Below are 14,613 nucleotides of genomic sequence, written 5' to 3'. Positions count from 1 at the left end.
GGAGTGTTGTGCCAGTAACCGAAAGGTTGCTGGATCAAATCCCAGAGCTGACAAGGTAAAAATTTGTTGTTCAGCCCTTGAGCAAGGCAGTTAACCCACTCTTCCCCGGGCCCCTCTCTGATCCAGAGGAGTTGGTTTAAATGCAGAAGACACATTTTAGTTGAATGCATTCAGTTGTCAAACTGACTAGGTATCCCCCTTCCCCTTAATGCAAACATACTGAAAGATGTATACTTTGTGACACTACAACAGTCATGTTTTCTGCTTTATTTTTCATGCTTTCATGCTTTCTGCTTTATTTTTTTATTTTTTGCAGCTTGAAACACAATTGAAATACCTCTTGTAAGCTCCATCAGCTTCACAGGAGGATCGTACGCTGTGCTTTCTGAGGCTAAGACAGACTTAATATAATATTTTAGTGATGATGCATGCCTCTCAGACTTGAATGAGGATAGCAATGAAATAAATATTCACCTGACATTCCCAAAATTCAGGTTCATAATCAGGCTTCATTAGTATTGTTGCTCAGATTTTATTTACCTTTATTTACCAAGGCAAGTCAGTTTAGAACAAATTCTTATTTACAATGACGGTCTACCCCGGCCAAACCCGGGGCCAATTGTGCGCCACCCTATGGGACTCCTCATCAAGGCCGGATGCGATGCATCCTGGATTTGAACCAGGGTCTGTAGTGAGACCTCTACACTGAGATGCAGTGCCTTAGACTGTTGCGCCGCGTTGCACCACGTTGCGCCCACACCTGAAGGTAAAAGGATTATTTCGAATTGTGACAGTAAATTAATTGTGACACGAATTGTGACACTAAATGGGGCAAAAAGAATTTGCTCTTAAATGACTTGCCTAGTTAAATAAAGGTAAAATAAAAAATGTCAGAAGTGATGTTATGAGGTTTTCTATAGGAAGGCAATATCATGGTTGAATCCATTGCAAATCCCAGAGACTGCGGCATTTGAAATGTGAATAAATGCATGTTCTGTCCAGTTGTCCACTCCATAAGCAAGACAACTGGCCACCCCCCTGTGCTAGGTTTCTGTCTAGGTTACTGCCTTCTAGGAAGTTTTTCCTAGAGAACACCATCCCCACAGTGAAGCATGAAGGTGGCAGCATCATGCTGTAGGGATGGTTTTCATTGGCAGGGACTGGGAAACTGGTCAGAATTGAAGGAATGGTGGATGGCGCTAAATACAGGGAAATTCTTGAGGAAAACCTGTTTCAGTCTTCCAGAGATTTGAGACTGGGATAGAGGTTCACCTTCCTACAGGACATGACCCTAAGCATACTGCTAAAGCAACACTCGAGTGGTTTAAGGAGAAACATTTAAATATCTTGGAATGGCCTAGTCAAAGCCCAGACCTCAATCCAATTGAGAATCTGTGGTGTGACTTAAAGATTGCTGTACACCAGGGGAACCCATCCAACTTGAAGGAGCTGGAGCAGTTTTGCCTTGAAGAATGGGAAAAAAATCCCAGTGGCTAGATGTGCCAAGCTTGTGGAGACATACCCCAGAGACTTGTTGTAATTGCTGTTGTAATTGCTGCAAAAGGTGGCTCTACAAAGTATTGACTTTGGGGGGGTGAACAGTTATGCACGCTCAAGTTTTCTGTTTTTTTGTCTTATGTCTTGTTTGTTTCACAATAAAACATATTTTGCATCTTCAAAGTGGTAGGCATGTTGTGTAAATCAAATGATACAAACCCCCAAAAAATCAATTCCAGGTTGTAAGGCAACAAAATTGGAAAAATGCCAAGGGGGTGAAAACTATATTTCACAAGCCACTGTAGGACTGTTTCATAATGGTAGCTCATATTATCAAAGTACGAGCAGGGTTAGGAGAATGAGCTGGCATTCAGGCGATCAGGCGGTTCATTGTACTCCCCCTCTGTCCTGCTGCTGAATGGGAGAGGGTAGTAGCCCCTCCTTCCAGCTGGCACTAGCCATGGGCCCATGTACGCCTCTCCTATCTCTCCTCATCTTTTCCTAATTTTCTCTCCATCTCACTTTTTCTTTATATATATATCTCGTTCTCTCCTATCTCTTCATATATGTTTCTCTCTCCTATCTCTTCATATATGTTTCTCTCTCCTATCTCTTCATATATGTTTCTCTCTCCTATCTCTTCATATATGTTTCTCTCTCCTATCTCTTCATATATGTTTCTCTCTCCTATCTCTTCATATATGTTTCTCTCTCCTATCTCTTCATATATGTTTCTCTCTCCTATCTCTTCATATATGTTTCTCTCTCCTATCTCTTCATATATGTTTCTCTCTCCTATCTCTTCATATATGTTTCTCTCTCCTATCTCTTCATATATGTTTCTCTCTCCTATCTCTTCATATATGTTTCTCTCTCCTATCTCTTCATATATGTTTCTCTCTCCTATCTCTTCATATATGTTTCTCTCTCCTATCTCTTCATATATGTTTCTCTCTCCTATCTCTTCATATATGTTTCTCTCTCCTATCTCTTCATATATGTTTCTCTCTCCTATCTCTTCATATATGTTTCTCTCTCCTATCTCTTCATAGATGTTTTTCTCTCCTATCTCTTCATATATGTTTCTCTCTCCTATCTCTTCATATATGTTTCTCTCTCCTATCTCTTCATATATGTTTCTCTCTCCTATCTCTTCATATATGTTTCTCTCTCCTATCTCTTCATATATGTTTCTCTCTCCTATCTCTTCATATACGTTTCTCTCTCCTATCTCTTCATATACGTTTCTCTCTCCTATCTCTTCATATATGTTTCTCTCTCCTATCTCTTCATATATGTTTCTCTCTCCTATCTCTTCATATATGTTTCTCTCTCCTATCTCTTCATATATGTTTCTCTCTCCTATCTCTTCATATATGTTTCTCTCTCCTATCTCTTCATATATGTTTCTCTCTCCTATCTCTTCATATATGTTTCTCTCTCCTATCTCTTCATATATGTTTCTCTCTCCTATCTCTTCATATATGTTTCTCTCTCCTATCTCTTCATATATGTTTCTCTCTCCTATCTCTTCATATATTTCTCTCTCCTCCTATTTCTTCATATTTCTCTCTCCTATTTCTTCATATTTCTCTCTTCTATTTCTTCATATATTTCTCTCTCTTCTATCTCTTCATATATTTCTCTCTCTTCTATCTCTTCATATATTTCTCTCTCTTCTATCTCTTCATATATTTCTCTCTCTTCTATCTCTTCATATATTTCTCTCTTCTATTTCTTCATATATTTCTCTCTCTCCTATTTCTTCATATATTTCTCTTTCAGCTGGAACCATCCAATTGCCTCCCTCTAACACTTTTTACATCCCATCTTCTCCTCCTCTTCCTCCATTTGTCATCTTTCCCTCCCTCCTCTTCCTCTCATCTCTTCCTGCTCCCACCACAAGGGCACCATTGTGCGCTAATGGCAGAGAGGTTCCTCAGGGCGCCGTACTCAGTCCTATTTGTCTGACTTTGAGCTGTAGGTGTTAGTTAAATGTGGAATGTGGAAGGGCAGGCTGAGCCATGGGGTTCAGATGGTTATCCTACAGATGGGCTGAGGACAGAGAGAGTAGCTCTCCAACAATGTCTAGACTAGATTGTTTGAAGGGGGGTTGGAGGTTGGAAGGAGAGGCGGGGGTTACAAAAAAGCCCCAAAGCTTTTCATGTGTGTAATTGCAATGAAAAGGAATCTGCAAATTGCAGCGAGGACAATGATTGCCTTCTGCTTGATTGTGAGTGGGCAAGACTTCTAAGACTTAAGCTGTAAATTAACACGCACCATGCAGTGTGTCAATTGTTTTACTGTTTGAAAGGTGAATGACGTTTTCACTGGTGTTACATAAGTTCAGACATTCGTATTGTTGACGCTGATCGATTTTGATTTATTTTAGCTAGCGACTTGACTATTGAAAATATTAGCATTCTTTGCGTGGAATTCTCTGAAAAGAATAGAGTTTATAAATCACCACGGCATAAACTTCTCCTGGACAGCACTAGTGTTTTTCTTTCACAAAGGCATCAGATGTCAGTTCTCCCTCTAAACCTCTATTCAGTGGACCTCTGCAGCCATAGTCACTCATGGAGAACAATTTAATTGCTGTTGCATAGTGTTCAATATTATGTCATCCCAAATGTGTCATCATTATATGTATGCATCATTAAACTCCTGGCTATTGAAGTCCCATTGAAGAGGTGTACTGTACTGTAGGTTAAGCAGCTGTTAACAGATGCTGAGTCAAATATTCTCCTCCTTTTTGGAATACTGCATCTAAAGTTACAAAGAAAAGCTTTGCCCTTGGATGAACCAGTTTAATCAAGGTTTGCATTTTAGAATCAAGGACAATAATAAGTATTAGGGGATTTTTAGTCCATAAATCCCTATACTATTGTCCATTATTGGATGCACAGCAACAACTTTACACAGAAATGCTAGAGCCTTCTATCATACATTTCATTAGCTAGCTGTTAAATGGTCTTTAGTTTAGATGACTTGATATTTTTAAACAAAACACATACCAAAGTATGCAGTTGATTAAGAATCAGTAGATAAACACAAAGTTTCTGACTTATTTTCATGTGTTCCTCTATCATGATAGTGTTTGGCAGGATACATTTTTTTTATTTAAATAAACTAAAATGGCAAGTCCGTCTTCAGTAGTCGCTACTGTGGTCCAAAGTCTAATATAGGGTCATTTGTTCAGCTCTGAAAGCATTCTGTGGAATTCTCCCCAACTACATTACTAGGCATGTTGTGATTTTTCCTGCAGCTGTGAGGTGCAGCTGGCCAACGCCTCCTTATAGCTCCTCCAGATGATCTAGGCCCTGTGTTCATAATGTGATTCAGAGTAGGAGTTCTGATCTACGATCAGTTTGTCCTTTTAGATAATGCTGACTAAGACCAGGTGGACCTGATCCTAGATCAGCAGTCCTATTTTGAGACACTTGGGAATACAGGCCCTAAACTTTGTAGGCGTAATCCATCTCGCCAGCTTTACCTTTTTTATGATATTTTACCAGATCATCTCAGCTTTCAAGCTCACAGCTCCAAAGTGGCCATTTTGTTTCTCGACTGGGTGTATGGGGTTCATTGAATGTACATTTGAACTCAAATTGAACTCAAATCTATGGAATATGTTGATTGCCTGATAGTGAAATAAGTAATTTTCATATTTTGCGTGTGAATCTGGCTGTTGCTAGGTAGAAGAAATTCCAATGGATTGCTTAGTTTCAGTTCAGCCTTATTCATCACTAGTCACAACAAAATCAGTTGTATAAGCGTATTTATCATGAATGATGTCATAATCTGTTATATCAGATGAGCAGGGGCGGCAGGTAGCTTAGTGGTTAGAGCGTTGGGCCAGTAACCGAAAGGGTGTTAGATCGACTCCCCGAGCTGACAAGGTAAAAATCTGTCGTTCTGCCCCTGAACAAGGCAGTTAACCCACTGTTCCTAGGCCGTCATTGTAAATAAGAATTTGTTCTTAACTGACTTGTAAAAAAAATAGCATGTTATTGTATTGGTTTGGATTGATGTGGCGTCTACACTGTGAAGTACTTTCAAATGCGTCATTGTATAAATGTTGCTTCAGAAATGCAAAAAATCTTTGTTAAAGTTGAAATCACAAGCATATATTAAATAGGTTATTTCAGGTGAAATACTACGTAAGTGGACCAGACAGAATTTACTGAAGCAGGATATGGTAAAGGCCTTTAGCCATAGTTTTATAAATTAATTGCAAAGACACCTGTTGTAAAAGTAATGGTTTAAACATTCTTTGCCGAATCTGTCCGGCTCAAATGTAATAACCCACCATACTGCAGGCAATAAAACACGTGAACTTGAACTACCCTAGTGCTCCAGTAGGCTCCAATATGACTGAATAGTGTCTGAGGGATGAAATTGGACATCAGAGTTGAGTTTTGCTCACTGAGTTCCACACAGCTTCTTACATTGTTAGGAGAGAAACTAGCCTGGTCTTAGATCTTTGTACCGTCTTGCCAACTCCTGTGGTCATTGTTTAGCGTGACAATGACCATACAAGTCGGCGATACAGCACAAACAGATCTGGGACCATGCTTGAGAGAAAGAGGCCTGCTGGGAGGATTTGATAGCAGTTCCACTTGCTGCTATGATCACACCTCACCAATTACTGGGTCAGAATCAGTGGCCTGGGCTGTGATGCAGAGAGAACCTAATTCAGTCAAATAACATGCTAGCCTGCCACGGGTAGACATGATCCTTTTCTCTATTCACAAAGCTGTCAGACTAATCAGTGTGACTGAAAGCAGAACAACTGGTCTTGATTGAACACTTCAATAGTATTATTGAATACCTTTACCGTCTCTCTCGATGGAGTTGTGTTCTGGCCGCCTCAGGATCTCTTCTAATCTGCTATTGTGTTGCTTGATGGCAGTCATTTGAAAACAGTTGAACAGACGCCAGTCACAGTCACTTATGATCATGTGTTTTTTTTATATACTTTAAGTAAACAGGAAAGTCCTGTTGCCTTAGAAGTTTATTTTATTTGGCCTGGTCAAGGGTCACGCATCTTGTTATATTGTCCATATTTTTGGTCAATTGGACAAGCAGCTGGACTTCTGCTTATGAGAACAGCAATGTGTGTTCTTCTGTAAAAGCTCAGCTGTGCCTTACCGTTGCTGTGGAGTTGTGACCTTATTGTCCTTGTCTACTCTCTCCCTTGGCTGCATGTTGGATTATGTGGAAATGTACTACTGTACCTAAAACTATCTGCCCATATTTGAATGAGACTTCCTCCCGTCCAGTGTTTCCTCTGGAAACATATGTAGCAGTGGGGGGGAAAGGTCACCACACACACACCCTATTTTGGGTCATTTTTATGTTGGACTGAGAAGCTCCGTTCTGGTGACTTTTTAAAATGACATTCTACTCTAAAATGAATGAAAATACATTGAATAATGCACACTCCATATAAAATATCATTTCCACCTCCAGAAATGAGAGACAAATAATGTATTGGTCAAATTGTTTAAAAAAAATCATTTTACCTTATTGGTCCATGCATATAGCCTATGCACCGTCCATATTATTAGGTATGCTATTAGCAGTAAGCATAATCTCCTGTAGCCCATCTGATGCAGCATTGTGACTATAAATAAATAGGCTGAAGCATGGGGTTGCCTACAGTATCTGCATTTACCCTATTGGGCTAATCATTGGGCGAGTTCGTTTTGCATGGTCCGGTGCCCGGGTAGGCAAAGTTTGTACATTTTTACACCATTCCATTGGCTCTCCACTCCCTCGGGGCAGTCATGCAAAACGAACTCGCCTATGAGTAGAGTCTCAGGTGTGCCGCAAGAAAATTAGCTGGCGGGTGAAATGAAAACATTCTTTCAACGCAATGGTTGGCTCGTGGTTCAGAACAATTACATTGGTTGGCTCGTGGTTCAGAACAATTACATTGATTGGCTCGTGGTTCAGAACATTTACATTGGTTGGCTCGTGGTTCAGAACAATTACATTGGTTGGCTCGTGGTTCAGAACAATTACATTGGTTGGCTCGTGGTTCAGAACAATTACATTGGTTGGCTCGTAGTTCATAACAATTACATTGGTTGGCTCGTGGTTCAGAACAATTACATTGGTCTGAAACATTTTCAATCAAGATAATACACTTTTAAAAATGTTAATCAATATCATACACTTAAAATAGTTTAAATCAAGATAATACACTTTTAAAAACAGGAGCTTGTTGTGTAGCATTGTTTTGTGAATTCCATTATGTGAGCAGCGAGGCAGACATAAGGCTACCAACCATGCATTGAGAGTGTGGAGCCGGGAACAGTCTGTTATTTGTGTGGTGTGAAAACATTCTAATTTGTCCAAATGCAGAGCTTATGTTCCCTCTTCCCACGTGAGAATACGACATGTTGACTTTCCCTGGATAACCTAGCTCACCCTTAAATGGCTAACACAGGCCTCTCCGGATAAATAGAAATAAAGGTTATGATCAGGGCAGGGGTGCAACTTTGGTTTTAGAAATGGGGGGGGGGGTGGGCATAACTATATTATTATAATTATTATTTGTGTTTAAAAAATACAAATGTTTTTTATTATTATTTTTATTTTTAATTATTTGTAGATTTATTATTTGTATATTTTCATCCAGTCTGATAAACACTCCAAACAACCTACCCGACCGCTCGGAGGCGTCCACATGGTCCTAAAGCACACCGCTGCCTCCCTTTGTATCAAAAAATCAAATCAAATCCAATTTTATTTGTCACATACACATGGTTAGCAGATGTTAATGCGAGTGTAGCGAAATGCTACACTCGCATTGTTGCACAGCCTGCACAGCCTGCACTAAGTGATTGTTGCACAGCCTGCACTAATGATAAAACTGGGGGGGACACAAAAGCAATTTTAGAATGTGGGGGGGGCAGCACCATTGTGGAAACAGGTGCTGCGAGAGTGAAATCAACACGGTAGATTATTACACAGCCTGCACTAAGTGATTATTACACAGCCTGCACTAAGTGATTGTTACACAGCCTGCATGCACTAAGTGATTGTTACACAGCCTGCACTAAGTGATTGTTACACAGCCTGCACTAAGTGACTGTTACACAGCCTGCACTAAGTGATTGTTACACAGCCTGCACTAAGTGATTGTTACACAGCCTGCACTAAGTGATTTCTACACAGCCTGCACTAAGTGATTGTTACACGGCCTGCACTAAGTGACTGTTACACAGCTTGCACTAAGTGACTGTTACACAGCCTGCACTAAGTGATTGTTACACAGCCTGCACTAAGTGACTGTTACACAGCCTGCACTAAGTGATTTTTACACAGCCTGCACTAAGTGACTGTTACACAGCCTGCACTAAGTGATTGTTACACAGCCTGCACTAAGTGATTGTTACACAGCCTGCACTAAGTGACTGTTACACGGCCTGCACTAAGTGACTGTTACACAGCCTGCACTAAGTGATTGTTACACAGCCTGCACTAAGTGACTGTTACACGGCCTGCATTAAGTGATTGTTACACAGCCTGCACTAAGTGACTGTTACACAGCCTGCACTAAGTGATTGTTACACAGCCTGCACTAAGTGATTGTTACACAGCCTGCACTAAGTGACTGTTACACAGCCTGCACTAAGTGATTGTTACACGGCCTGCACTAAGTGACTGTTACACGGCCTGCACTAAGTGACTGTTACACAGCCTGCACTAAGTGATTGTTACACGGCCTGCACTAAGTGACTGTTACACGGCCTGCACTAAGTGATTGTTACACAGCCTGCACTAAGTGACTGTTACACAGCCTGCACTAAGTGATTGTTACACGGCCTGCACTAAGTGATTGTTAAACGGCCTGCACTAAGTGATTGTTACACGGCCTGCACTAAGTGATTGTTACACGGCCTGCACTAAGTGATTGTTACACGGCCTGCACTAAGTGACTGTTACACGGCCTGCACTAAGTGATTGTTACACAGCCTGCACTAAGTGATTGTAACACAGCCTGCACTAAGTGATTGTTACACAGCCTGCACTAAGTGACTGTTACACAGCCTGCACTAAGTGATTGTTACACAGCCTGCACTAAGTGATTGTTACACAGCCTGCACTAAGTGATTGTTACACAGCCTGCACTAAGTGATTGTTACACAGCCTGCACTAAGTGATTGTTACACAGCCTGCACTAAGTGATTGTTACACAGCCTGCACTAAGTGATTGTTACACAGCCTGCACTAAGTGATTGTTACACAGCCTGCACTAAGTGATTGTTACACAGCCTGCACTAAGTGATTGTTGCACAGCCTGCACTAAGTGATTGTTACACAGCCTGCACTAAGTGACTGTTACACAGCCTGCACTAAGTGATTGTTGCACAGCCTGCACTAAGTGACTGTTACACAGCCTGCACTAAGTGACTGTTACACAGCCTGCACTAAGTGATCGTTACACAGCCTGCACTAAGTGATCGTTACACAGCCTGCACTAAATGCAAGCAAGGTAAGACCATTTTTTTCAGATAAGTGTTCATTATTACATTAATTCATGCTTAGACGATGCATAGGCCATATAAAATGGTGTGGTTGGCAAGAGTTTTAGTAGCCTACTAAAATACATTAAAGCCTATTTGTAGCCTATATTTGATTCTGGGAATTCTCTCCCTATGGCACTCGTAACTTGAATGCGCCTGTAAAGGAATATTTATCTTGCATAGAACACACAGCAACAAGCCGACTGGTACTGCTTTCAAACATGATTTATGCTATATTGTCTCCCCCTTTCATCCATTACAAACATATGTTTGGCGTCTATTTTAATAAATCCATTGAAAATATACACCATCAAAAAGAAATCCATTATTAATTTGTTTAGGCAGGTCCTAAGAAACATTAAAAGACAAATAAAATGTATTTGTAAAAAAAATCTTATGGCATATTTTGAGTTTCATTATGTTAGGCTGCTGGTTTGTGGCATGCACACAAAATCAATAGTTTTGTCCATTAAACAGACAAGACACACTTAGGCTACCCTGATCACAGTCAATACACATATATGTTATAGAGACTAGGAGTATAATGAAATATAACAGAATAAAATACAAATATTTTTCCCACACAACTTGCATCATGGCAATGTGTGGAACTGCTGTCATATAAAAAAACGGTGATATTTTAGTGTTTAACGCAAGCCCATGCCTTTTTGCTCTCTTTCCTAATCTGGTTGTCAGGGAGCAGGGAGCAGGGAGCAGGGAGCAGGCGCAGGGACCAGGGAGCAGGGAGCAGGCGCAGGGAGCAGGGAGCAGGCGCAGGGAGCAGGGAGCAGGCGCAGGGAGCAGGGAGCAGGGAGCAGGGAGCAGGAGCAGGGAGCAGGAGCAGGGAGCAGGCGCAGGGAGCAGGGAGCAGGCGCAGGGAGCAGGGAGCAGGCGCAGGGAGCAGGCGCAGGGAGCAGGCAGCAGGGAGCAGGAGCAGGGAGCAGGGAGCAGGCGCAGGGTCTTACATTGAGAGTATCTTCATCATGTTACCCATAGAAAATAATAGCAATCTATATATTTTCAAAAGCATTTGAAAATTCTAGTGTTCATATTTCACAACCTTTGCAGGCTTTTGGAGTTGCCTATATCCAACACCAGAGGTATTCAACTCTTACCTTATGAGGTCCAGAGCCTGCTGGTTCTCTGTTCTACTGTACCTGATAATGAATTGCACCCACCTGGTGTCCCAAGTCTAAATCAGTCCCTGGTTGTCAGACTTTTCTAATCATTACTCGTTTTGTTGGCAGATGTGGACCGTTCCAGCATCTTAAAAGTGTGCCCGGGCAGAGAAGATGCATACTAATATAAAATCAATCACTTAGAATTAAAACTGTTCCAATACTAGGATTTGTAAATGTTCCTTATGGAGATAGATTGGATCCCCATAAAAGGGGGATTGACTCATTGATCTTTTTGTTCATGTGATAGAATGCCTGCTGTACTCATGTGGTTCCAGCTTGGCATTTTGACTGAGCTGGAGTTGACTTCTAACGACTGGTTTGACTGTGACGCCTGCTTGATTCTGTGTCATGCAGACAGACAGCTCTCTAAATTCTGTTAGCACCCTGTCAGCTTTTTTACATGGAGACCTTGTCAAAGCCGTCACTGTCTACTCAGTCACATACAGCCCTGTCAACTATGAAATATATGGCCCATTAAAATTAGGCTCAATCATATTTAAGCCCCCTCCATTTTGTTCCAGCCTTAAAGGGATAGTTTGGGATTTGTCAATTGTATTTATCCTTTTTTTAACTAGGCAAGTTTGTTACGAAAATATTCTTATTTACAATGATGGCCTACCCCGGCCAAACCCTAACCCGGACAACACTGGGCCAATTGTGCGCCGCCATATGGGACTGCCCATCACGGCCGGTTGTGATACAGCCTGGAATCGAACCAGGGTCTGTAGTGACACCTCTAGCAATAAGATGCAGTACCTCAGACCGCTGCGCCACTTGGGAGCCCCAAAACAAGAGGACTGATAATGAAGCATGTTATCTATTTTACCAGAGTCCAATGAAGTCTTGGATACCATTTTTATGTCTGTCTAGTATGAAGGAAGTTAAGAGGTACTTTCACGAGCCAATGCTAACTAGTGTTAGCACTAGCTTTGCCAGGCTATCAGTTTTTTCACTAAGCTAGTAAGCATTGGCTCGCAAAACGGTCTCTAACTTCCTTCATACTGGACGCAGAGTCATAAAAATGGTATCCAAGAGTTCATCTGATCTGGGGAAGTAGATAACATGCTCGTTGCCAAAATCCTAAACTATCCATTTAATAACATACCTTTTCAGGATCTCGATGTGTGCATGTTTCACTATAATGCGTTTGTCTGACCACCCTGTTGTTGTGGTTGTTCCTCCTCAGTCGAGGCTGGGGCTGGTGCCTGGATGACCCCCCCATGCGGGACGTGCTGGATCTGAACTCTGTTCCCCCCGGGGTCCTGTACAGTGCTGCCCACCAGTGCCGCCTACAGTACGGCTCTGGATCCCTGCTCTGTGACGACGTGGACGTAAGACCCCTGAATCTGAACCAATACTTGTCTTTTTCTTCAGCATACTCCTGCTATCTGCATATCCCTCCATGGTGTGTCCTCTCTGTCCTACAACCCTCGTCACAGATCTCCCCTTCTCACTTCTCCTCTTGTCCTCTCTGTCCCACAACCCTCATCACAGATCTCCCCTTCTCACTTCTCCTCTTATCCTCTCTGTCCTACAACCCTCATCACAGCTCTCCCCTTCTCACTTCTCCTCTTATCCTCTCTGTCCTACAACCCTCATCACAACTCTCCCCTTCTCACTTCTCCTCTTGTCCTCTCTGTCCTACAACCCTCATCACAGCTCTCCCCTTCTCACTTCTCCTCTTATCCTCTCTGTCCCACAACCCTCATCACAACTCCTCCCCTCATCCTCATTCATTCTCATTACTCCTCCCCTCATCCTCATTCATCCTCATTACTCCTCATCCTCATTACTCCTCCCCTCATCCTCATTAATCCTCATTACTCCTCATCCTCATTACTCCTCATCATCATTATTCCAACACTCCTCGTCCTCTTTACTCCTCATCCTCTTTACTCCTCCACTCCTCATCCTTATTGCTCCTCATCCTCATTACTCCTCATCCTCTTTACTCCTCCACTCCTCCTTCTCATTACTCCTCATCCTCATTACTCCTCATCCTTATTGCTCCTCATCCTCATTACTCCTCATCCTCTTTACTCCTCCACTCCTCCTTCTCATTACTCCTCATCCTCATTACTCCTCATCCTTATTGCTCCTCATCCTCATTACTCCTCATCCTCTTTACTCCTCCACTCCTCCTTCTCATTACTCCTCATCCTCATTACTCCTCATCCTTATTGCTCCTCATCCTCATTACTCCTCATCCTCTTTACTCCTCCACTCCTCCTTCTCATTACTCCTCATCCTCATTACCCCTCATCCTTATTTCTCCTACACTCTTCCTCTTTACTTCTCCACTCGTCGTCCATATTACTCCCCATCCACATTACTCCTCATCCTCATTACTCCTCATCCTCATCCTCTTTACTCCTCCACTCCTCATCCTTATTGCTCCTCATCCTCATTACTCCTCCACTCCTCCTTCTCATTACTCCTCATTCACATTACTCCTCATCCTCATTACTCCTCATCCTCATCCTCTTTACTCCTCCACTTCTCATCCTCATTACTCCTCATCCTCTTTACTCCTCCACTCCTCATCATCATTACTCTTCATTCTTATTACTCCTCATTCTCATTACTCCTCATTCTCTTTACTCCTCATTCTCTTTACTCTTCATCCTCTTTACTCCTCTACTCCTCATCCTCTTTACTCTTCATCCTCATTACTCCTCTCCTCTTTACTCCTCTACTCCTCATCCTCATTACTCCTCTCCTCTTTACTCCTCTACTCCTCATCCTCTTTACTCTTCATCCTCATTACTCCTCTCCTCTTTACTCCTCTACTCCTCATCCTCATTACTCCTCATCCTCATTGCTCCTCCACTCTTCATCCTCTTTACTCTTCATCCTCTTTACTCATCATCCTCTTTACTCCTCCACTCCTTATCTTCTTTACTCATCCTCATTACTCATCCACTCCTCATTCTCTGTCACTCAGTTATGTTCTTCTCCTCTCTATACTCACATCACCCCTATAACCTCTTAACAGACTGCTGTCTGCTCCATTAAAACATCACCTCCATAACCTCTCAACAGACTGCTGTCTGCTCCATTAAAACATCTCACCTATAACCTCTCAACAGACTGCTGTCTGCTCCATTAAAACATCACCCCTATAACCTCTCAACAGACTGCTGTCTGCTCCATTAAAACATCACCCCTATAACCTCTCAACAGACTGCTGTCTGCTCCTTTAAAACATCACCCCCATAACCTCTCAACAGACAGCTGTCTGCTCCATTAAAACATCATCCCTATAACCTCTCAACAGACAGCTGTCTGCTCCATTAAAACATCACCCCCATAACTTCTCAACAGACTGCTGTCTGCTTAAAACATATATGAGACATGCTCTCTAAGTGGCCACCAATCGTATCAATACACACAGC

The 14,613-nt window shown here is 42.0% G+C and overlaps 1 protein-coding gene across 1 annotated transcript in view; it reads left to right on the top strand.

Annotated features, from left to right (window-relative positions):
• LOC139384852 (A disintegrin and metalloproteinase with thrombospondin motifs 7-like) overlaps positions 1-14,613 on the top strand; it is a 154,068-nt gene that overhangs the window by 45,182 nt on the left and 94,273 nt on the right. Inside the window, exon 9 of the mRNA XM_071129747.1 lies at positions 12,405-12,549. Coding sequence (XP_070985848.1) covers positions 12,405-12,549 — 145 coding nt within the window. The remainder of the gene's footprint in view (positions 1-12,404; positions 12,550-14,613) is intronic.

The sequence above is a fragment of the Oncorhynchus clarkii genome, chromosome 26 (assembly GCF_045791955.1).
Source record: "Oncorhynchus clarkii lewisi isolate Uvic-CL-2024 chromosome 26, UVic_Ocla_1.0, whole genome shotgun sequence".
NCBI lineage: Eukaryota > Metazoa > Chordata > Actinopteri > Salmoniformes > Salmonidae > Oncorhynchus > Oncorhynchus clarkii.
The sequence above is the reverse complement of the archived record's forward strand: the minus strand, read 5'-3'. Positions and strand labels throughout refer to the sequence as shown.